Source organism: Pisolithus orientalis (assembly GCF_024613125.1).
Source record: "Pisolithus orientalis strain OTSU chromosome Unknown F5J12scaffold_3, whole genome shotgun sequence".
In the NCBI taxonomy this organism is placed as follows: domain Eukaryota; kingdom Fungi; phylum Basidiomycota; class Agaricomycetes; order Boletales; family Pisolithaceae; genus Pisolithus; species Pisolithus orientalis.
Window position 1 is genome coordinate 1,777,844 of NW_026260784.1, and position 21,374 is coordinate 1,799,217.

Here is a 21,374-nt window from a genome sequence, read left to right on the forward strand (position 1 = left end):
CATACCGTAGTCGATTACTGTGAAGCTGATCATGAGTGGTCATATTTGAATATTTCTTTAGATCTTGGACAGATTGGTGTGCAAGGTTAGTTATGAAAAAGGCTCGCGTATCGCTGGTAAACCAGTAGGATAGTTTGATTTTCCAGTAGTTACAATTGCTCCGGTTGTGTCACGGTAGTGCCCCTTCTTTCTGCCATGAATGCCGGAACAACCTTTACGATTACAGTCAAGATTACAGTGACAATTATTGTTGGCACAGTCTGTCAGAGGTATGCTCAAAACTCCGATTTACATAACATAATGGAACAGCCTCTTTAGCTTCACTGCATCAGAATGGAAGCAAATGTTCAGAGCCTTCACTCTCTGTTATGGCCGCACTAGCTCCGAGCGGCCCACAAAATGCTGAAGCCGGACGGGCATATATAAGTGGGTCCCGTTCATGGCGTATTGATCAGGGTTTCTCGTCGGAATGAGGTTTGTCTGCTTCCTCTCCGTCATGTCCGTCTTTCCCGTCTTGATCACCGGTGCGCCCGTCGGATTTGGGCGTGTAATTCCGGTCTATGTCTTTCATGGCGCAGCCCAAAGTAGGCGTGCAACCACTACCGTCCAATTTACAAATCCAATTGTTCCCTGCACCCAGGTCCAGCATACAGGACTGCAGCCGGTAACCCTGTCGTCCAAACTCGTAAGTGCCCACCTGTTGAGTAACATTGACCTGTTGGCATAACGTCCCCATTAGCTGATGTCCTCGCCATCAATGCCGGGGATTTTAACGGGCCATCGCTCGAAAGTATAGTCAGGAGTGTTAAGCCAGTCCGTGAGTGCGTTCGACAGTGTGTATTAGCTCTCGATTCATGCCGTGTATGACACTGCCAGGATACTTGACAAACGCGTATACCGAGGTCACCGTTTACGTCCAACAACTCGTCAACACCGCCGACTAGGTCTTGCATGGGAGGTGTACTTCTAGTGATTCTGGATATTTCATCAAAGTGCATGTATAGATTATCGTGTTGTCATTCTTTTATCCCGTCCAGTCGTTAGTACCCGATACCCGTCGTTGTCTTTTGCATACCGAAACATGACCAGAACCTGCGTTGGATCTAAAGTGCTTTTAAAATACATGTGCTGTCAGGGATCTGTGAAACAAAGACCACGGAGTCATTACTTCATGCGCCGGGAGCTCGATACTGCAGATTCTCTAGTTCTGTCACATCTTTGTCCGCCTTCTGGATCCACCCATGGACCACGTATATGGCGCAGGTCATAACTGCTGAGATGCACCACCATGCAGTGGTTTGCCAGGCTTTACCCGTGTATACGGTCACGATGGGACAAATCGCAGACCATGCGAATGTTTCCGCGAACCCGATAGGGCGGACTGCCCATCCGGCGATGACGACGTGGCGCGGATGAACTAGGAGGCTAAGATTGACATGGGTGAGGATCGCGATGTAGGTAAGGATGCCAGAGAAAGGGACGGGCGCGTTTGAGGCCTGATCATGAGACGATGGAGGGAAAATGGCGAATAAGGGGCTTCGTCGGTCAGAGAACCAATATATGAGATGCCTGCAAGGAGAAGATGGTTTGAATCAACATGTACTGGCTTTCGTTTCAAGAAAAGACGCACAGGACAGCGGATAGGGCTAACACCACTTGCAAGGCTTTTCGGTTATGCTCGTTGGAGGCAGCATTATGGACCTTGATCTCCTCAACAAGCTGAGCCTGCTCTGCATTGCGGTGATTACGATGATGGACAAACAGGAATCGGAAACGTCAGTTACCCTGCTCATCCAGGACTACTTGATCGTCCCGGCCGTCTTCTGATTTGAATGCGAAGGGAACTCTTTTGCGGACAGCCTGCATGTTCGACCCGATGAGTGACACTGAGTCTGTGAGTGCGTCGAGGGAGTAACTGCAAAAGAGACCCGTAACCCAGTGCCCTACGCTTGTCGGAATATTCACGGAAACATGCCTTGAACACGATGTTGCATTCAACCTAGTAGTGCCAATCAACACTCGTATTTCTGGTGGTCTCATTTCACTCTGTGACAGGCACCAGTCCTGTTTGATTAGATAGCAGAGTCTAAACTTCATACATGTCTACCGACAACCCACTCAGTCTTACACGGGATCAATTCAATGGCACCCTCGACCAAGACAATACTCGCAATGGTGGCCACTACGTTGACGATGCCGACCAATGGTCGAGCTCTACAGATGAAGACGTCGACGACGAACTCAGCGACGATGATTTCGAGGACAGCAGGGTAGAAGACGAAGACTGGGAGATCGCTGAGCGAGGCATGCACCGCAGACCGTCTCTTGCATCATGGATGTGCATTGACCAAGGTTTTTAGATTTTACGAAACAATACAATCGCTTGCGTCAGCACGTCGCTGTCCGTACGGGCAATGCCCAGGGTACTCACTCATCCATCAACCAAAACGTGGCCGTAGCTTCCCTCCCAGCGGTGAATCAGCCGCGAGCCGCCGGTGCGACAGCCCCGGCCCACGCAAAGGATAAAACTACGGGACAGTTGGCGTCGCTCTTGAAGTACACCTCCAGGATAGCCAAGATTGACCAGCCGTACGTCTTAGGCGTGGGTGTTAACAGGAAGGGCCCGAGCTCGTATGCCAACTTGAAGGATAAATCTGATCGAGCTACCTCGGAACTCGTGTTGGACCCTCGCACACGACTGGTTCTATTCAAGATGATTGGTCGTGGGTTGATTCAAGAAGTCAACGGATGTGTCAGTACAGGGAAAGAGGTGGGTCCCTGTCAGTCGTTCCGCACTATTTTTCCAAGTGATCTTGATGGATTGCATTCACAGGCCAACGTTTATCATGCGTTGACCCCTGACAACCAACATCTAGCACTCAAAATATACAAGACATCCATCCTTGTCTTCAAGGATCGGGACCGATACGTCACCGGCGAGCACAGATTCAGACACGGTTACAGCCGTAATCCTCGCAAGATGGTGCGTCTGTGGGCGGAAAAAGAGATGCGGAACCTGAAACGATTGGTCGCTGCGGGCATCTATTGCCCTGATCCTGTCGAAGTCAAGGAGAACGTCCTGGTGATGAAGTTCCTTGGCGATAAAGAGGGGTGGTATGCATCATTAACCCTACCGGTTCCGACCTCTGGGGTTTTTCTGACATCCGTCATCCCTTTTCAGGGCCTCTCCGCGACTGAAGGACGCCGAGATACCATCCTCCGATTATCCTTCCTTGTATCAAGAACTGGTCCTCAACATGCGCCGCATGTACCACCAGTGCAAACTCGTCCATGCCGATCTGTCAGAGTACAACATCATCTATCACGACTCACATCTTTACATCATTGATGTCTCCCAGAGCGTCGAGCACGACCATCCTGCCGCTTATGATTTCCTTAGGAAGGACATCAAAAACGTCGAAGAATATTTCGGGCGGTTCGGCGTGACGGGTCTCGGCATTCGACGCTGTTTTGATTTCATCACCCGTGAAGTGTTCGGTGAAGATAGCGGCACACTGGACGAGCGCGAGATTCTCGTGCAATGCATATCAGAGGTACAGCAAGCACCGCAACCACAGGAACAGCAGCCATCGGGCGAAGAAAACGATAGCGCGAAAGTGCCAACCAAAGATGTTGATGATGAACACGATGCTGCGCATCAAGATCATGAAGAGAATGTGTTCTTACGGTCCTACATCCCGCGGACGCTCAATGAGGTGTACGATCCGGAACGCGATATTGACGCTCTCAAACAAGGCAAAGGGCTTATCTACAGGGACACAATCGGTCTGGTGGACCCTGCAGCTGCTTCTCAGCAGCGGAAACCCGAAAATGGTGGACATCATCAGCATCAGCATCAGCACGTACATTTTGATGATCGTGACGAACAAAATGAAGAACGGCCCGACCGTTCTTCAGATATGGAGAGTGATGATGATAGTGATGGGTCCAGTACGGCCGGTGAGGAAGATCTCGAAGGCGAGCGCGAGGGTGATGGTGAAGTTGAGAAGGATAACCTACGTAAAGTTCCACGGGGTCACAGGCACGAGGACCGAGAAGCCAAGAAGGTATGTATTTATGGTTTCTTTCGAAACCCTGCACTTGTACTGGATGACTCACACTTACGAACACAGGAACGCAAAAAAGCTGTAAAAGCCGAGGCAAGGGAAAAGAGAAAGAACAAAATACCTAAAGCAGAGAAAAAACGCAGGATCAAGGTCACACAACGTTCACGATAATGAACGTGCGACGCTCCCCCAGTACTGCTTCGATTTCGTACACGCAATTGCAGGGTGTGGTATCGCTTGTCATAAAAATGAATATGTATATGTGCACACTTTTTTTAGGTATCCGGTGCGTGCGGGTCGTGCTTCTTATGCATCGGTGATACACCCGTGGCTGGCATCCGTCACGGTCTTCACATATCTCATGAGGGTACCCTGGGTAACTTTCAAAGGAGGGGCTTTCCATGCTTTTCTACGGCGTTCCATCTCCTCCGGAGTGATGTGAAGCTCAATAGTGTTGGATACGGCATCGACAGATATAATGTCGCCGTCCTCTACCAGAGCAATGGCTCCTCCCTCCTGAGCCTCGGGAACAACATGTCCGATGCAGAAACCATGCGATCTACGAACGGCATTAATCAGTTAACTGTATGAGAACACAACCTCCCCGATTTGAGCAGAACAAACACACGCACCCTCCGCTGAACCGACCATCAGTCAAGCAGGCAACGTCTTTTCCTAAACCAGCGCCCATAATGAGACTGGTTGGTTTGAGCATCTCACGCATTCCAGGCCCGCCTTTAGGGCCAAGATACCGCAGGACGACCACGGTTTTCTCGCCCTTCTTGATGGAACCGGACTCCACAGCTGGGACGAACTCTTCTTCCGAGTTGAAGACCCGTGCCGTTCCCGTAAAGTTAAGACCTTCTTTTCCCGTAATCTTCGCGACAGCCCCCCCAGGTGCCAGGTTACCGCGCAGAATTCTATCGACCAATCAACCACGGGGGTGAGCCCTATCAACACAGCACTTACCGGATATGTCCAGACGTTTTGATTGGGTTGTCGAGCGGGCGAATAACGTCCTGGTTTGGAGAAAGTTCACCGTGCTTGTGTACCCAGCGCTCAAGGTTCTCTCCGAGCGGAAGGCCCGTGACGGTCATGTTGTTCCCGTCTATACGGTTATTCTTCATCAAGTAATGTAGGACCTCTGAAGCGGGTCAAATAAGCCATCCTTGTCCGCCCATAAATGTCACATGTTTCAACTACTCACTGGGAATGCCGCCAAGTTTGTATACGTCTTCCATAACGTATTTACCGCTCGGCTTGAGGTCTGCCAAGAACGGCGTTGCCTCCGAAACACGGGCAAAGTCATCCAGTGTGAGGGTGATACCAACCGAGTGTGCCATCGCAATCAAGTGGAGTACTGCATTTGTCGAGCCTCCAAGTGCCATGACCAAGACCTGTGTCATTTTCAGCGCGTCAATCGGCGATAAATTATTATTTATTAAAGTGACAATAACTGGTGGTCACGCGCAGACGTACCATCGCATTCTCGAAGGCAGTACGAGTCATGATATCTCTCGGTAAAATGTTTTTCTCGACAAGGTTCCGCATGGCAGCACCGACAGTTTTGCATTCTTCGATTTTCTCCGGTGATTCAGCGGGGAAAGATGACGAGCCCGGGAGCGACATCCCAAGTGCTTCTATGGCACTGGCCATCGTATTTGCAGTGTACATCTAGCCATTTAATTTGTCAATATGCGTCTTCACGGAGATTCCTTGGATTAAAAGCACGTACACCGCCACATGCGCCAGGCCCGGGACAGGCGTGTCGCACCGTGTTGTACCGAAATGCTTCTGCGTCTGGAGTCTTACCGTCCTGGATATATTTCCCATAAGACTGGAAGGCGGAAACAATATCCAATTGTGGTTGCCCTTCACAAGACCCTGGACGTATAGTACCTCCATAAACCATCAGGCCCGGCCTGTTCAGGCGTCCAACTGCGAGGCTTTTTGATGAGATATGAAGGTGGATTACTTCCATACCGGGGGCAACTTACGAGCCATGATAACCCCTGGCATATTTTTATCACAGCCTGGCACGACGACCATACCATCGAGCCAGTGACCCGCTGCGGCGGTCTCCACTTGGTCGGCGATGAGATCGCGCGACTGGAGAGAATAATTCATCGCTGACGTTCCGTTGCTCATACCGTCGCTCACGCCGACCGTGCCGAACTGGTATCCGATCATTCCGGCTTGGTAGATGGAGGCTTTGATTTCTTTGCCAAGTTCTAGGAGGTGGCGGTTGCATCTGTGGGGGGGTGCGGATTTAATTATTCGGTGTATGTATGTATGCCCCCTCGGAGTTGCTTACGGATTGCCTTCGTACCTGCGCACGCACACACCCGCTACGCATCAAGCGATTTGGACGACACGTGGAACTTACTTACCACACGCTTCCAACACCAATCATAGCTCTTTGAAAGTCATCGTCACTCTTAATACCCTCCGTAGCATACAGCATGGCCTGAGGAAGGTTTTAGTACAAACCTACATACACAACCTCCGGCTGTTCGAGTAAAACGGAGTGCGCTGATTTACCTGTCCTGCTCCCTGGTCTTTAGGCTGCGTAATCGTCCGGCTGTAGCGGTTCATGATAGGTTTTTTGGTTTCGTCCCATGTTGTGCTGGACGAACGGAACGACCGCGACAATGTACATTTTGCGAGGTGAGAGCATGCACACGCTCTGGACGTAGTAGCTGTGAATCTCGACTGTAGCATCGCTGTCGCTTCTCTGTGACTACGAGCAGCGACAATTCGAGTCAGAACGAACCACCGGGTGCCAACTCAGAAAGAAGGACTCGAAAAGAAAAATCCGCGTCTTGGAATAAATTGCTTAGCTAAGCAGCCCCTGACTTGGTCTGTTCTTGATGGCAAATTCCATAAATGGTAGTACCCCTCTTCGGCGAGTCAGCATCAAATGGCAAGCAGAGTATTAGTCAAGCAGTCCAGAAGGCCCACGATTTGGGCTTTCTCTGTGAGAGAAAAAGTCCGAGCGCAGCTTCCACTCAATTTGACTTTTGAAAATTTCACGTTGACTACCCATGGAACTTTTATTTAACCCACACCGTGGTCAGATTCCACCCGTGGAGAAACTTGGCACTATTATTGGTGGCTGTCAGGGGCCCATGCATTGCTATGTAGTATACAGTCACGCCAGCGGAAATTCGATGGCAGCGTGCCCTCCGAATTGGAAATTCGGACGGATCGTAGGACGGATGAGTTGGCGCGTGAACTCCATCTCCGATTGTCCCCGCCGCCACCGCCGCCGCCACCAATTGAGCCTAGACCGTATCTCCCTCTTTCGATATGTGTTTGACCACAGTAACTTTTGCCAATGCTGTTCGTTCGCCGCGCTGTGGGGGTATGGTGCATACCTGGCTCCACTTTCTAACTTGATCTGTCAACAAATTAGACTTTGGCGTGACTACTATTACCGATGGACAGGAACCTTTCCAGACATATTTGGAAGTTCGAATCGCGAGGGGTCAAAAAATAATCAGATTTTGCAACCGTGTCGATCATAATGTCTCACTTTTTATATATGACCAATCCTGATCTCGGCGGTTGGGGCTGCTATGGGCCCCGGATCAATTCTTGCTTGGACGAAGTGACAAAGCCTTCCACTTGCTGACAAGGGGGGGAACCAAGGGGTTTAGGAGGCGAGACAATAATGGGGGAGGGCCCCAGCGGCGCTGGTAACTACGGGCGTGATTGCAAGAGAGTCGTTGGCAGGTGTTGTTGAGTCAGCACCCGCGAAAGGGTGTGGCTGCAAATTATATCACCAAAGGGGATGAAAAGGGGACGACATACTTCAAACTTGCAATTTCAAAAGGGACGAGCACAAAATTTTCTGGGAGGGGCGGGGCTTTCGGATTGTTAACAGTTTGTGCATGATGGCATGACCTTTTGCCGCGCGAGATTCACGACCACGGCGTGCCATATCTCGCAGGTGATATCAAAGTCGGTATAGTGACCGGTACACATTGTTTGTCGTGTCGGTCAACCCGGAACTTATCTTTTGCTTAAGCCGATGGGATAGCGGATGGTCAAACCCATCCCAGCGGGATTTTCACGTTTCCGTACGTCGTCTTCCTCGCTCACAGCCATCATTCCCAACGACCGCCTCGTCCAGCTCGTCCAGTGTGTCCTTGTAGAGAAGACAGCCATTTCATCACACGAACGAGGCGCACGTATATGCAACAACTCGACCAGAATTCACGTCATTATTGTATGCCCCGCGCGAAGGAAGACATCGACACACCCACCCATAGTAACTGCTCGCCGACCAGTGGATCACCACATCATCATAATCATCATATTATCGTCCCGTTTTCAATAATCTAGCCGTAGTCCCACCTGAATGGCTAACTCCGGTCAAGGAAAATACTCGCTCCCAGAAGAGCTGCATCGATATGTTTTGGAGCAGCCGCGAGATACGGTGGTGGCACCAGAGAGATCGATATCTTCGTCCTCCGAGGTTGGACCATCATCGTCGCATGCATTTGAGCGACAACAACAGCGTTTCTCATATTCGCCTGCCCCCAATCCGATGGCGTCACTGACGACGCCGGCCATCTTTCCCAGCGATGAGGATGGTGGTGACAGAGCATTGTCACCGCTGGACTCTGGAACACCGGGAGAAGACGACGAGTCGGGCTCGTATTCAACATCGTTCTCACGAGAGGCGATTGGGGAAGATATTGGCGCGTCTTCAGTCGTCCCCCAGGTAGCGATGACAAGAAATTTGTCTAGAGGTGAGATGGGGTATGGCCACCTAGCACAGCATTCATATACGATCCCCCCACCCGTTCCCCCGCCTTACCCACTGCCTGGTGTACCAGGATGGAGGCCGCCGGGAGAGGCACACCTGGCGCCCTGGCCAGCACATGGGGGAAGAGAATCGTACCGCGGGCTGGAGCAACGTGTAGAGGGAGGAGAGCGGTATGAATTAACGACAGGAGGGAGTCGGGGGTACGAGATGGCTCGGTACGAGGCTGGTTTAATTTGAATGGTATCTGGACGTACCTGAACGAGGAGATCTCTATAGATCTGGATATTTCTCGAGGACTTACGAGGAGAACAGAAGGTCGATGGCAGGGTCATCTCACCAAGGTAAGCATGGGAGAGACAAAAAAAAACCGGTGTAAGGATTGGAAAAGGTTTACAAGGTACAACACAGTGTACGAAGAAGGGGATACGATGCGACCACCGCCGCACTATCCAGACTCGCACTATGGGAGGGCTTACGGGGGGGCAATCCCTAGGGAAGAAGAACGGAGCAGGGGTCCTACTTCTTCGGGCAGTACGTGGATTGCCGGGCGTGGGGGTGACGTTGCAGCATCAGCAGGCAAGGTGGTTCTTCCACCTGTGAGCCAGCTACTAGGAGAGATTGGAGCGAGGGGGTCGCAAGAGTATGATGTTCCGTCGTTGCCAAGACTACGTGTCCCCGAGCAGCTCGGGGAGATCAGTGTGCCAACAGGAAGAGATAGGGACCGACCGGAAGAGAGGGGACGGCCTGGGGAGGAGGCTGGGGCTGCGTCATCGAGCGCCAGATCGAGAGGGCGGGGGAAGAAACGACAGTCGGAGGTGTCGATGGGAGAGACAGAAGAGGAGCAGGGCAAGAAGACCAAGGTGGTGCGCAAGATCTACGTCGCGTGTGATTTCTGCAGAGGTGAGAGACACTGTTCGATAATATTTTTGCCGATTGCGCTGAAGTGGCCGGGCAGGACGCAAGCTGCGATGTGATGGGACCAAGCCGAGCTGTTCGAACTGTGCTACGCGGTCGCTGGAGTGCAAGTACCAGGACCACCCGCGGCGGCGTGGGCCGGGGAAGGCGCCGAAGGGGTCACGGAAGAAGGAGGGAAAAGGAAAGAAGGCCTCGGAGGGCGGCGAGGCTAATATTATTACTGGCCAGTACGAGTTGAGCGCGGGGTCGTCGTCTCGGGCCGAGTCGAGGGACGACCCGCCGTGAGCTGGATATGGGAATGGTCTCGCACGGAGACAGGACCCCGATCGCTAAGATAAAATAATAATAATAATAATAATAATAACGGATGATGCACACATCCGATTGGCTCGGTTTCTGGCGCTCGGCTCCGTTCCCGTTGCCCTCTGTTAGCTATTATTTTGTGGAATATCGGTGTTTATCTGCCAGCCAGCCTGGTCTGGTCTGGTCCTCCCCGCGCTTGCCTCACCTCACCACCCCTTCTCTCCTCTCCTCTCCTCCTCGCCGGGACTGTCATGCCGCTCGCCGTCCCCGGCGACGACCATCGCAGACGCTCGTCGTCCCTCTCCTCCGTCGCCCGAATGCTCTCCCACTACCCCCCGTCCCATCCCCCGCCCTCCGCCGCCAACGGCCTGCGCCCCGGAGCATCTCATCCCTACAGAGGATACACCCTGATGGTCGCCGGCCAACGCTCCGGAAAGACGTCCTTCCTCCGTCTCCTCCTCGACACCAGCGACATCTCCACAACAGCCACAAAGGATCAGCTTGTCTCCGTCGCAAAGTTCGTCCAGGGATGCAGCGGACACACCGCCCACGTCCGCTCCGTCAACGTCAACATCGACTTCGACCCCGGAAATAACACTACCAGTAGTAGTAACAGCAACCCGCAGGTGCTCGCACTCACCCTCATCGACACCCCCTCTCTCGACTTCTCCGACGACCACTCCGTCGAGCGCACAATCCAGGACATCCTCAGACAGGTCGACGCCCGCTTCGCCGAAGGCATCGACGACGTAAGCCAGTCCCGCCCCTCCCCCCTCGTCCACTCCGCTCATATACATACCCTCTTTATCTCACAGGAGTGGAAGGCCCAGACCGGTGACCATCACATCCATTTGTGCGTTCCCCCAAGGCGCGCTTCATTCAGTCGTCCCTCTCACTCCAGTTAATACAGGTGCATCTACTTTCTGGATCCCGACGTGATCATCCCCCCTCCCTCCTGTGTGCCAGGGCCTCCCGCCCCCCTTCTCTCCCGCGCTCGCACAAACAGCTTCTCACACACCGACTCCGAACCCGTCATCCTGGAACCACCCGTCACTACAAACCCCCTCCTGTGTCGTCCCACCCTTCCCTCCGCGGAAATAAACACTATCAGGAGGTTGTCTGCCAGAGTCAACGTGCTCCCCGTCATAGCACGCGCGGACACGTTGACCAACGACCGTCTCCTTGCCGTCAAGACCGCCATACGCCGAGATCTCGCAGAAGCCGGCATCGGTTTTGGAATCTTCGATATGGACATGCACCCGCAGTATCAGCACCGTAAAGACGTGGCCGAGTCTGGACACCCTGTCAAAAGTGAAATCCCAAATGGCTATCCCTCCCGGACTAATAGATCTTCTCCCGCTCATCCGTCCCCCCCTATTTCTCCTACCGCCCCCTCATACTTACGCTTGCCTTATGCTCTCATTTCCCCTGAATGCTATTCTCACAGCGATGGCGTCGCAAGGGTATCCCCCCCTCGCCACGAACTCGTTCAGCAATACACTCCCTCTCCACACTATCCTACCCCCTCCAAACTCATCCATGGAAAATTTATTAGGAGCTATCGCTGGGGATCTATGGACGTACTAGATCCGAACCAATGCGATTTCATGTCTCTCCGCTGTGCTATGTTTCATCACATGGAAGTATGTACCCCGTTTTATTTGTTCCCCGTCGTAACCGATTTCCTGACAACAACAACAACCCCCTCTCAAGACCCTGCAGAAGTATACCCGCGAATATCTTTTTGAAAAATTCAGAGCCGAATATCTCGCCCAGCACCACCCACCCAATCACCTCCTTCACACACAATCAAACATCGTTCCGCGCTCCCAGCTTCCCCTCAATCATCCCTTACGACCTGCATTGAGCATCGAGACCTCTCCACCCAGTCATGGCGGGGCTGCTGTCTGCCATACATCCCTATCAATATCTCGTGACGGTGTCCCACCAGGGACGGATATGCGCCCCCTGCCAATTTCAAGACCCTTGTCTGACGGCATAAATTCTTCCCACAATAACGTCAAAGTGGCCCCGAGTAAGTTTCTCCCACCATCGGCTTGACAACAATCTTTTACATACATAAAAACGTCGTCGTCACATCATCATTATCTTTAGGGTCCTCCAAACAGCGCACGAAGAAGATTACTGTTGCATGCAACTTTTGTCGTTGTGAGTAGCCAAAGAATCGTGGCAAATTGGTTGATGCAACGACATATTCATATTCCACACACAGCTCGTAAACTAAAATGCGACGGTGGTCGACCGGCGTGTAGTCAATGTGTCAAACGATCTAACTCGTGCGACTACATGCCACAAAACAGCAAACGTCGGAATTCTCACCGTCGCAAGGAAGACGAGTCCGAATCCGATATCAGCGGCGGCGACGACAGATCCGTCGATGAAAATGATCCCTCGGTGACACCCCCCGAGATGGCTTCTTCTCAGCCCCTGTCCCGCAAGAGCTCCAACGCTGACAAGCGTCCCATACTCGATGGTTTCGCACAGCCCCATGCTGCCGCAGGGCCCTCGGAGCCGCGTGAATTGCTGCCAGCAATCGCTCCTATCGTTCGCCCCAAACCTAGCGTACTTGGAGGCTCGTCCGTATCAGAGGGACGCTCCCTCTTCAAAGACAACGAATTGCCGCATATCGCCACGTTGTCCCTCCCCGACAGATCCCCTACAACAGCGGCCGCCGCGATGACGGCGCAACCATTGCCTCTCATCCGGCCAGCCTCGGAACAGCAGGCTGCGCAGAGGAAACGTGCATCTACCATGCCTGGGAGGAGCAGTCGGCAGGCCACTAGCGCCGGACCGAAAGTGGTGGCATGCAACTTCTGCAGGGGTAAGTTCCTGTTCTCATCCTCGATCGCCATGCAAGTTCGACGCATGCTGACGAGTGTGACGATGTACATAATATAGCGCGTAAGACCAAGTGTGATGGTGCACAGCCAGCGTGCTCGAGCTGCGCCCGGAGGCAGCTTCCGTGTGATTATAATCATAGCACCGGTCATAACGGGGGAAATAAGAAGGGTGCTCGACGCGCTTCGATATCATCAAAAATCATGCAGGCTGTTGGCCCAACACCCTCGAGCGCGCTGCACACCCCCACGCATTCGCCACCGTCCTCGACGGTTGTTGGCGATTCTCGGTATCCTAATGGAACGCCGCTGGAGGAGACGACCGGAGGCTGCGGCGAGCCCATGGATGTCGATTTGAAGAGGAAGATTGACGAGGTTGACGTCCCTCAACAAACTCAAAAGAGAATAAGGGTGGGCGACGCCGTTGAAAGCATACCCTGAGGGTGAACGACCGGCATTTACACAATGTTACAGCATCAAAAAATCCGCATTTTTCCAACTGGCACGCTCCCTCCCTCAATTTTTTTTCCACCTTCAAATGCCATCTGGGTATGGCTTGTAGAATTGGTCCGGCTCGTCTGCTCTATGCTTGCCCCTTTGCAAGGCTGCTGTTGCTATCGTCTCTTGATATCATCCATCACTTCTTTTTTTTTGGGTTGTGCATGAGTTCTGTTTGTCTCCCTGTCTCTTTCGCCTGCACGTTGGACAGATGTACTGTATTTTACCACGCTCGCTTCCGTTCTTTGGTTGCAACTCACACCCGCTTTGGCTTCCCCCTCCCCCTTCAGCCAGCCACCCAATTTACTACTCGCTATCTGTATGTATGTGTTAAGAATGTTCAGAGCTTGTGAATACATATGTGCGAGCAGAGCGGACAGAAGATGCCACCACCAGAAGCCCGGCGTTGCCATGGTATGTAATTTTTGACAGGGACGTCGGGGGGGACTTCAGTTCTGTCGTTTTGTTCCTACGGTTGTTCACTTTCCACAGTCTACCTCCAAAAGTTTCTCTGCTACCGAGTTAGTAGCAGGCCGCCGCGATCAGTGCACATATCCTATCCATACGTTCTTTCTCCCGCTTGTTTCATTTATCTTTTCGCTCCTTTTTTTTTTCGCTCTTCGGGGCCTTGTAACATCACATGTTTTCCTTTCGAAGGCGACCCAAAGACACGAGCACGACGTCGGCCCCGCCATTGAGGTCGTCCCCTTCTCTCCCCGAACTGCACGCGCAAGGAATTCCATGGCCAGAGAACCTGGTAGATGTAACCGTCCTGCGCGAAACACCAGTGCCCAATGCAAAGAGGGACGAGGAGGGGGAGGAGGAAATGGAATTATCGATGTCGCTACTGCATTACCGTCAACAACAAGGTGCGGTCAAAAGCTCCTTACATTCGCTCGACCGCGCCCCGCCGATTCTTTTCCACAAACCATTTTGGTTACAACCAGGTCACAATCAACATAGTCATCAGCTGTATCATCCAGCTGCTGTTCACAATGGAGTGGTGTCTATATCTTCGTTGTATATGTCTCCCCAAAGTGCCTACCCCGCGTTCGATCATTGGAGGAGCGGTACTCCCGCCAGTACGAATGCGCCGACTGTGGTTGCGAGACGTGTGCATAGGAAAAATAGGAACCCTCCCGCGTTTAATCTCATGGTGAGTAGCGAGCCTCTTTTTTGTTCTCGATCAATTGGATGCGCTGGGGTGGCTGAGACGAACGCGTTTGGATTGATATATGTAATGTTTCAGGTCGTGGGTGGTCGAGGCACGGGCAAAACCTCGCTCCTCCGTCTTCTCCTCGATACCTCAGACATTTCGTCCGCCGCATCAGAAGAACAACGCGCGTCGTTGCATCGTTTTCTCCGGGGCGAGCTCAAACAGACTCAGTCGATCAACACGGCGTGCATCGAGACATCCGAATCTCGATATGAGAGAGTGCTCCTGACTGTCATTGACACCCCCGGCTTGGACTTCAGTGAAGGCAAGGAGTTGGGTGTGGAGCGTCAGGTTACGAGTATTATCAAGTATATTGACCAACAGTATGCGGATACTATGATCGAAGTTCGTTATTTTCTTCCTTCCGATGTAACATGGTCCGTGGTTTGCTTTTACTAACGTCAATTAATGATGACAGGAAAGTAAAGTCGTTCGGCAGAGTAGAGGAGATCAGCACATACACCTGTGAGTTTTCGCGCCTCTGTAATTGATCATTAAAATGGAGTGTCTTACTCGTGTCAGGTGTATTTTCATGATCGACCCCTCCTCTATCATGACCAGCGACGCGCACCGCGCGAAGTCATCGTCGCTCCCAAGAAAGGCATACTCAGAGACGAGGCTTTCGTCTTCAACAGTACGGCCGTTGGAGCCGGATGACCGCCTCCTGGACTCAAGCACCCCCGGTGAACTCACCATGTCACCGGCCGAGCTCCAGGTGATCCGTCGCCTGTCGGAGCGTGTTAACGTGCTTCCCATAATTGCACGTGCAGATTCCCTCACCGATAGCGCGTTATCTGCCGTTAAAGACGCCGTCCGCAGGGGTCTGCATGAAGTGCAATTGGACTTTGGTATATTCTCTACGCCCATGACGGCGAAAGATGGAGATTCTTCGCCGTCTCGACAAATACCAGCTGCTGCCAATGAAAACGATCCAGCTGGCAATGGCAGCACCCCTTCGGATCAACATCTTAACGGCGATTCCCACGCGACCCCTGACACCGAGGCGATGGAGCCCAAGGACGGTCACCGACGAGCATCACGTCCAGTCATAAGAGTAAAGACTAGACAGGTTTCATCCCGGTCCCGGTCTCGCTCTCGCAGGGACCTCTCTGCTCTTGCTCAAGATGAGCGAGAGCCACATTTCCCCGAGGAAGTGGACGAGCTAAGCGTCGCGAATGTACGCTTTTCAGCACAGACGCTGGCGAAAACAGACTTGGGAACATTATTGCCGTTCGCATTCATCGCGCCCGAGCCGCTGGAGTCTCCGCGGACAATACAATTGCACCCGTTGATGGTGACCCCTGACTCATCCGTTCCCCGTGAAGACCTTAATAGTTCTTCGACCCCTGTGACAGAAGTGTCAATGACGGGGGGACCCCCGGATAGCCCCGCTACCATAACCCGCAAATCGGTATACAATCAGACTCCGCCGGAAGATCTGAGGGGTGTATTCAAGAGGAAGTTCCGATGGGGAACCGTTGACGTACTCAACCCTGACCATTGTGACTTCGCCGCCCTGCGAACTGCCATGTTATTGACGCACATGAAGGTTTGCCTTTTTATTACGTTTCTGTTTTTGCGTTGCTCTCACGGAATTGGGAACTGATATATATTATTGTTGGGTTCGCTTCATTCATTCAATGCAGGTACTCAAAGTTCACACTCGGGAAGTGTTGTACGAAAGGTACAGAACTGAGAAACTCTTGGCTAAACGTGCCACAAGAGCCATCGGACCTGAGCAGGCAAAGCGTCTCTTGGAAGGTTAGTAACTGCTCTCTCTCTCGTAAAAAAAGGGGGTAGTTTACTCATCGATTTTTCCCCCAGATCTCGGTTTGTAAAACCAAGTGCCCTTGATACTTTTATATTTATTTAGCGTTATCCTCCCTTCCACCTACCGACCGACGTGTTTGTTTGTCCAACCTATTGTTTTTTGTATCCCTTTTGTTGTTATCCCACTACTAGCCCCTCCCCTGACTTTCGCCTCTCTTTTTGTTGTTTCTGCAGAACGAACACAGTCAATGTGATACCACCTTGCAGCATTCTTACTAGTACGTACGGATCATTCATTTCCCATCTCCTTTCTATTACATATCTATCGACACGCCGCTTGTAACACCCTTATCACATCCTTCCCATCCTCTTTTGGCTCGAGCCTGCCTTCTTCGTTTTGGATGGATCCGGGTTTGCTTACATCTCAAATCAAAATCGCTTAAATTCATGACACGCTCGTGACAACCGGATCAGCAGCAGCAGCTCTCAGCACCCCAGGCGGGGTTGAATATGTACGGTACTGTATTACACATTATCGTAAGTAGCAGATAGGGAGCAATTGAGCTGTGCCTGCGGGATCGTCTTTACCTCAATTTGGCTTGGTCCTCATAAGCTCCTCTACTTCTGCTTCACCCAATCCGTCCAATCTCTGAAGGAGATAGTCGACCTTAGCAGAGGACATATCAGCACGCACGGACACTGGATCGGGTATCCGGAAGAGCCCCTACCTCGACCTCAATCGTGAGAGGGATGATGTAGTTCTCGTACAGCTCAACAACGCCGTCCACGTCCACCTTTGCATTGCCATTCAAATGCGAGTTGGCAATGGGCTCGCCGTCAGGCCCAAATTCCTGAGCATATGTCGCGGCCTTCCTTCGGAGCCGCGTGAGTAGCTTCTGAACTACGTCTCGCCTCATGATCAGTTCTTCTAGTTCTGCTGCGTTGCGACTACGGATGTGGGGGACGAACGCGGCGGGGTGGTCCCGGAATTTGGATTCTGCCACGAATTTCCCTGTAGTCAAGGCACCCATCAGACAATGACCTAGCTGATGGATTCTTTTTTAAGAAAAAAATGGTGCTGTACGCACCATAATGCACACGCTTGCTGATAGCTTGCAAGATTTCTACATCTATAGTTGCTGCACTGCCATAGTTGGCATCGTCTTCGCACTCGTCTCCACCGACGATTCCATTGGAGCGCTTGAGTGCAGAGAGTGCAATAGTTGCTCGCTGTGTTATGCGAGGAACGATGAAGCGGGTATAGAAGGAGAGGATGGAAGGGTTGACGTTGACGTTGTTTTTGTACAAGATTTTTGGGAACGCAAGAGGAGGAAGGACAGGCTCTGGGAGGTTAGATGTGAATGGATATTCATCGAGGCTTCACGGGCAGAAACGCAGATTAGTGTGGATGCAAAAGAAAAATCTCGGGAGAGGAATAGGGGACATACCTCGTGTATCTGCGGGCCTTGGCTGCGTTTTTTTAAAAGTGATTTTACGTTTCAGCTCATTGGCATGAGATGGCGAGGGAAGGGAAAAGATAGCGAACCATGGAAAGTCTCGATCTCTTTCAAAAACCATCCAAGCCAGCTGCCTTCGATGCCTTTTTCTTTAAGCTCAGGGATCCCACCATTGACGTACATCTTGGCATTGTGTGCAAACTGCGCTCGTTCTATTAGTCCGAAGATAATGGTATCTTCCAGGCGGATCAGGATTGATCGAATGCGTTCTAGGGACAGAGGGTCCCCTACGTGCACGCAATTTTGAGACAGCATCTTTTAGTTGTAGTGCGATTTATCAGAAGAGAGGAAAAGTATTCGGTGGGGTTGGTGGTATTAGGTGGGTTTTTATGGTCGAATACAGCTTGGCCGGAGCAAGGTTGGAGCACAGGCTTGTGGTAAAGGGCACTGTGTTTACATACTAACTTAGACCCTTTTCCTCATGTGAGGCGAGGAGACAGAGCGGGCAGGTGTCAAGCACAATATCATATCAGCGATGGCACTGGCAACCGAACAACTCCTATCCCTCTGTACCAGCCGGTCAACGGCCACACCGGTCAGCACCATATCACCCATCACCCAGTTCCAAGTTGTCTGATGCGGGTGCCCTGGAAAGGGGGACAGATCCACTGATTAGCCATTCAGTCAAGTTGCCAGCGCGCCCCGACGTGACGTCCCGGAGGTGGTATCTACCGATTGTTATCTCGTGCCAGATCTACCCCACTTATGGCCACCGCCGCCTAGAAGCAGGTGGATTTAGTACTAAACTAACTGGCGTAGTGTGCGGGCATAATTCAACTTTCGTGCGCCATTCTTGCGCCGCAGAGCTACTCGGAACAATGGACGGAGCGTGTCCTAATACCGCATGCTTGTAATAATGATATCGCTATCGGCACAGCATCGTTTCGGTAGCGCTCTATCTGCAGTAATTTTGCTCGAGCATTGAAGGCTACTGTAGATAGTGCTGTACTGGACGCATAACATTCAGTGCTCTGCGGCAGTAAAGGGGGGGGGAAGCTGACCCCGCAGAGATCTGCAGCAAGGAATTGGCCAACGGTCGGTTGCAGTTCGTCCCCCGCCTAACGGCGATTTTGCCGCCCATCAACCTTAGACTGGACTGGAGCAACAGTTTGGGCAAGGTCCGAACCGTATTCATTATCAGAAGTTAGATTCCTTCAATCCACGGAGAACCTCCTACCACGTTATCCGCTGTTATCCGGCCCATCACAGAAATGCAAACCTTGGGCACGGTGAGAAAATTTGGCCACCCCATAGGAAGGACGTCGAATCCGGCATGTGTGACGATGTACAGTGCATGCGCAGTAACAGGGATCCAGGAACCTGTCCAGTGTCTGCTTCCGTCACTTCCCAACAAGTGGATCTCTGGCCCTCGATCCTGCCGGAGGTGAGTTGCTCGTGTACGGTCCAACTTGAGTCCGTGTGCACGACGACCCACCTACGATCATTAACGGGTGGCTAGAGGTGTTGTTCCCCCTATTCAGGGCTGCCGATTACGTTGGTATTCACTACTTGTCCGACTCTACCCTTGTGGAGGTGTCGGATGGTGCTGATGGGGAGATCACGTCCGAAAAGTATTCGGCCGATATTAGTGTGTAACTGCAGAGAAGCCTAATATCCTGTTCCTTCAGCGATACCAAAACAGGCCAACCCATCCAGCCGACTCGTCACACCGTCCCAGCTAAGATCTCATCTGCTCTTCAGAGTGAGGTACTAGGTATTTGTATGATGTAAGGGTGAATAGTCCGGTGAAAGTAGCATAAGGACCTACCCCTTGTGCTAATGCTGGCGAATGCGATGATAATCGTTCATCCAACCATGGTCAGGGCCAGTTCGAAGAAAGATCTGCATATCAGCAGATAAGAGACGCCACCGGAAGGTGGCAATCAGTACCGCTCGTCTCCCCCTGGAGATGACAGAAATGACAGAAAATCAGAAGTAATATTCAGTCACATGACATGCAAGTCAAGGGCACTCAGCAATTCGATAGTGGAGAACTCAAGCAGGGGAGGTGTATTAAATTTCGCACTATGGTGCAATGTCGGAGACTAGGATGATCACCTTTCGGCGAAGCAGTCAATCACGAACGTGGTAACATATAGAGGTGCCAGACTTTACGCCCGATCGATCGACGTATCCCATGACAAATTGTTGACGTGTGTGGATATCTTCCGAGGTATTTAAGGGCTTCGAGAGACTCCAAGTTTCTCTGAGAGCAGATTAACACATACCTGCTTACTAGTTAACCATGGCACCTCCTGTCGCTACTGACACAGCGATAATCGAAGACAGGCCGGCCTATTCTACGAAGAATACGGCCTTCGTTGACAAGCTCGATGATGTGCTCGAGGATTACGAGGGGAACTATCGTTTTGCTCCCATCGAGGAGGCCCAGGTATCCAGAGCCATGATAAAACGGTCATTCTGGTTAGGTCAACGTAATGATGAGAGGCTGACTGAGAGAATGCAGGTACTTCAATATGATGTACGAGCGTGCTGTGTCAGATGTTGTCATCGTCGGCGCTGGCAGTGCCGGATTATCGTGCGCTTACCGGTTGGCAACGGAAAGGCCAGACCTCAAAGTAACGATCCTAGAAGCGAACGTTGCACCCGGTGGGGGAGCTTGGTTGGGAGGTCAGTTGATGACACCGATGGTGACTAGCAATCTTTCATCCTATCGTAGAATGGGTGCTAATTCGTTAATTAGGTTGTCCGTAAGCCCGCGGATAGGTTCCTGCGGGAGCTGGGCATACCATACGAGGACGAGGGAAACTTCGTGGTTGTGAAACATGCCGCTCTCTTCACATCGACTATCCTCTCTCGTGTTCTGGCGCTGCCCAATGTCGTCTTGATGAACGCCACTGCAGTGGAGGATCTCATCATCCGTACGGATTTCCAAGGCCGCCAGCGTGTTGCTGGGGTAGTAACCAACTGGACACTCGTGGCACTCAACCACGACACGCAGTCCTGCATGGACCCTAACACCATTACGGCTCCCGTAATTATTTCTGCCACTGGCCATGACGGCCCAATGGGAGCATTCTCAGCGAAAAGGTTGGTCAGTGCCGGCCTGTTGAAGGAGTTGGGAAACATGAGAGGATTGGACATGAACCGCGCTGAACCCGCCATTGTCAACGGGACGCGCGAGGTTACTCCGGGATTGATTCTGACAGGTAAAATTGGAGATCAATCCTGCTGCTAAACTGGCATTGATGGAAAATGCACAGGTATGGAGTTGTCCGAACACGATGGGTCGAACCGTATGGGACCTACGTTTGGGGCGATGATGGCCAGTGGGATCAAGGCAGCAAAAGAAGCCATTCGGATTCTCGACTCTTCTCAGATCGTCGACGGCAAGGTGGTGGGGTAAACAAGATACTAAAGTGTGCTTACATAAGTCGTGTATTTGTACTTGTGGTGATACAGTCACGTGAATGATTGACCCTATCCTGCGACTTA

General features: G+C 51.9%; 10 protein-coding genes across 10 annotated transcripts; 7 read left to right on the forward strand and 3 right to left on the reverse strand.

The window, feature by feature from the left end:
- Positions 1 to 347: 347 nt before the first annotated feature.
- On the forward strand, positions 348 to 1,126 carry F5J12DRAFT_312397 (uncharacterized protein). The gene is made up of 4 exons (XM_051738851.1): positions 348 to 584; positions 641 to 685; positions 740 to 817; positions 877 to 1,126. The coding sequence occupies exons 1-4, from the start codon at positions 470 to 472 to the stop codon at positions 942 to 944; spliced, it is 306 nt and encodes a 101-aa protein (XP_051604446.1). The 5' UTR covers positions 348 to 469; the 3' UTR covers positions 945 to 1,126.
- On the reverse strand, positions 1,083 to 2,032 carry F5J12DRAFT_803446 (uncharacterized protein). Its single transcript, XM_051744457.1, has 4 exons — positions 1,976 to 2,032; positions 1,785 to 1,915; positions 1,631 to 1,730; positions 1,083 to 1,569 (listed from the first exon to the last, which is right to left on the reverse strand). The coding sequence occupies exons 2-4, from the start codon at positions 1,864 to 1,866 to the stop codon at positions 1,170 to 1,172; spliced, it is 582 nt and encodes a 193-aa protein (XP_051604447.1). The 5' UTR covers positions 1,867 to 1,915; positions 1,976 to 2,032; the 3' UTR covers positions 1,083 to 1,169.
- On the forward strand, positions 1,912 to 4,446 carry F5J12DRAFT_312473 (RIO1-domain-containing protein). Its single transcript, XM_051738852.1, has 5 exons — positions 1,912 to 2,304; positions 2,361 to 2,770; positions 2,834 to 3,114; positions 3,182 to 4,067; positions 4,134 to 4,446. Exons 1-5 carry the CDS (start codon positions 2,100 to 2,102, stop codon positions 4,236 to 4,238), a joined length of 1,887 nt encoding a protein of 628 aa, XP_051604448.1. The 5' UTR covers positions 1,912 to 2,099; the 3' UTR covers positions 4,239 to 4,446.
- F5J12DRAFT_803458 (dihydroxy-acid/6-phosphogluconate dehydratase) lies at positions 4,046 to 6,850 on the reverse strand. The gene is made up of 10 exons (XM_051744458.1): positions 6,609 to 6,850; positions 6,458 to 6,534; positions 6,382 to 6,396; positions 6,065 to 6,318; positions 5,803 to 6,005; positions 5,547 to 5,741; positions 5,275 to 5,464; positions 5,037 to 5,211; positions 4,700 to 4,987; positions 4,046 to 4,626 (listed from the first exon to the last, which is right to left on the reverse strand). The coding sequence occupies exons 1-10, from the start codon at positions 6,786 to 6,788 to the stop codon at positions 4,374 to 4,376; spliced, it is 1,830 nt and encodes a 609-aa protein (XP_051604449.1). The 5' UTR covers positions 6,789 to 6,850; the 3' UTR covers positions 4,046 to 4,373.
- Positions 6,851 to 8,321: 1,471 nt separating this feature from the next.
- F5J12DRAFT_803460 (uncharacterized protein) lies at positions 8,322 to 9,212 on the forward strand. Its single transcript, XM_051744459.1, has one exon. The coding sequence runs from the start codon at positions 8,431 to 8,433 to the stop codon at positions 9,076 to 9,078; it is 648 nt and encodes a 215-aa protein (XP_051604450.1). The 5' UTR covers positions 8,322 to 8,430; the 3' UTR covers positions 9,079 to 9,212.
- Positions 9,213 to 10,234: 1,022 nt separating this feature from the next.
- Positions 10,235 to 13,815, forward strand: F5J12DRAFT_803462 (uncharacterized protein). The gene is made up of 7 exons (XM_051744460.1): positions 10,235 to 10,808; positions 10,875 to 10,912; positions 10,970 to 11,702; positions 11,773 to 12,094; positions 12,175 to 12,228; positions 12,293 to 12,901; positions 12,979 to 13,815. Exons 1-7 carry the CDS (start codon positions 10,311 to 10,313, stop codon positions 13,356 to 13,358), a joined length of 2,634 nt encoding a protein of 877 aa, XP_051604451.1. The 5' UTR covers positions 10,235 to 10,310; the 3' UTR covers positions 13,359 to 13,815.
- Positions 13,366 to 13,912, forward strand: F5J12DRAFT_312926 (uncharacterized protein). The gene has a single exon (XM_051738855.1). The coding sequence runs from the start codon at positions 13,469 to 13,471 to the stop codon at positions 13,766 to 13,768; it is 300 nt and encodes a 99-aa protein (XP_051604452.1). The 5' UTR covers positions 13,366 to 13,468; the 3' UTR covers positions 13,769 to 13,912.
- Positions 13,913 to 14,055: 143 nt separating this feature from the next.
- F5J12DRAFT_888683 (Septin-domain-containing protein) lies at positions 14,056 to 16,469 on the forward strand (the record flags this gene model as incomplete). Its single annotated transcript, XM_051747277.1, has 6 exons — positions 14,056 to 14,571; positions 14,665 to 14,976; positions 15,050 to 15,096; positions 15,154 to 16,180; positions 16,278 to 16,392; positions 16,456 to 16,469. The coding sequence occupies 6 exons, from the start codon at positions 14,056 to 14,058 to the stop codon at positions 16,467 to 16,469; spliced, it is 2,031 nt and encodes a 676-aa protein (XP_051604453.1).
- Positions 16,470 to 16,990: 521 nt separating this feature from the next.
- Positions 16,991 to 18,173, reverse strand: F5J12DRAFT_713946 (chorismate mutase; the record flags this gene model as incomplete). Its single annotated transcript, XM_051740866.1, has 5 exons — positions 16,991 to 17,068; positions 17,130 to 17,413; positions 17,490 to 17,779; positions 17,850 to 17,871; positions 17,948 to 18,173. 5 exons carry the CDS (start codon positions 18,171 to 18,173, stop codon positions 16,991 to 16,993), a joined length of 900 nt encoding a protein of 299 aa, XP_051604454.1.
- Positions 18,174 to 20,163: 1,990 nt separating this feature from the next.
- F5J12DRAFT_713526 (Thi4 family-domain-containing protein) lies at positions 20,164 to 21,285 on the forward strand (the record flags this gene model as incomplete). Its single annotated transcript, XM_051740839.1, has 4 exons — positions 20,164 to 20,333; positions 20,386 to 20,569; positions 20,623 to 21,088; positions 21,143 to 21,285. 4 exons carry the CDS (start codon positions 20,164 to 20,166, stop codon positions 21,283 to 21,285), a joined length of 963 nt encoding a protein of 320 aa, XP_051604455.1.
- Between the last annotated feature and the right edge of the window lie 89 nt (positions 21,286 to 21,374).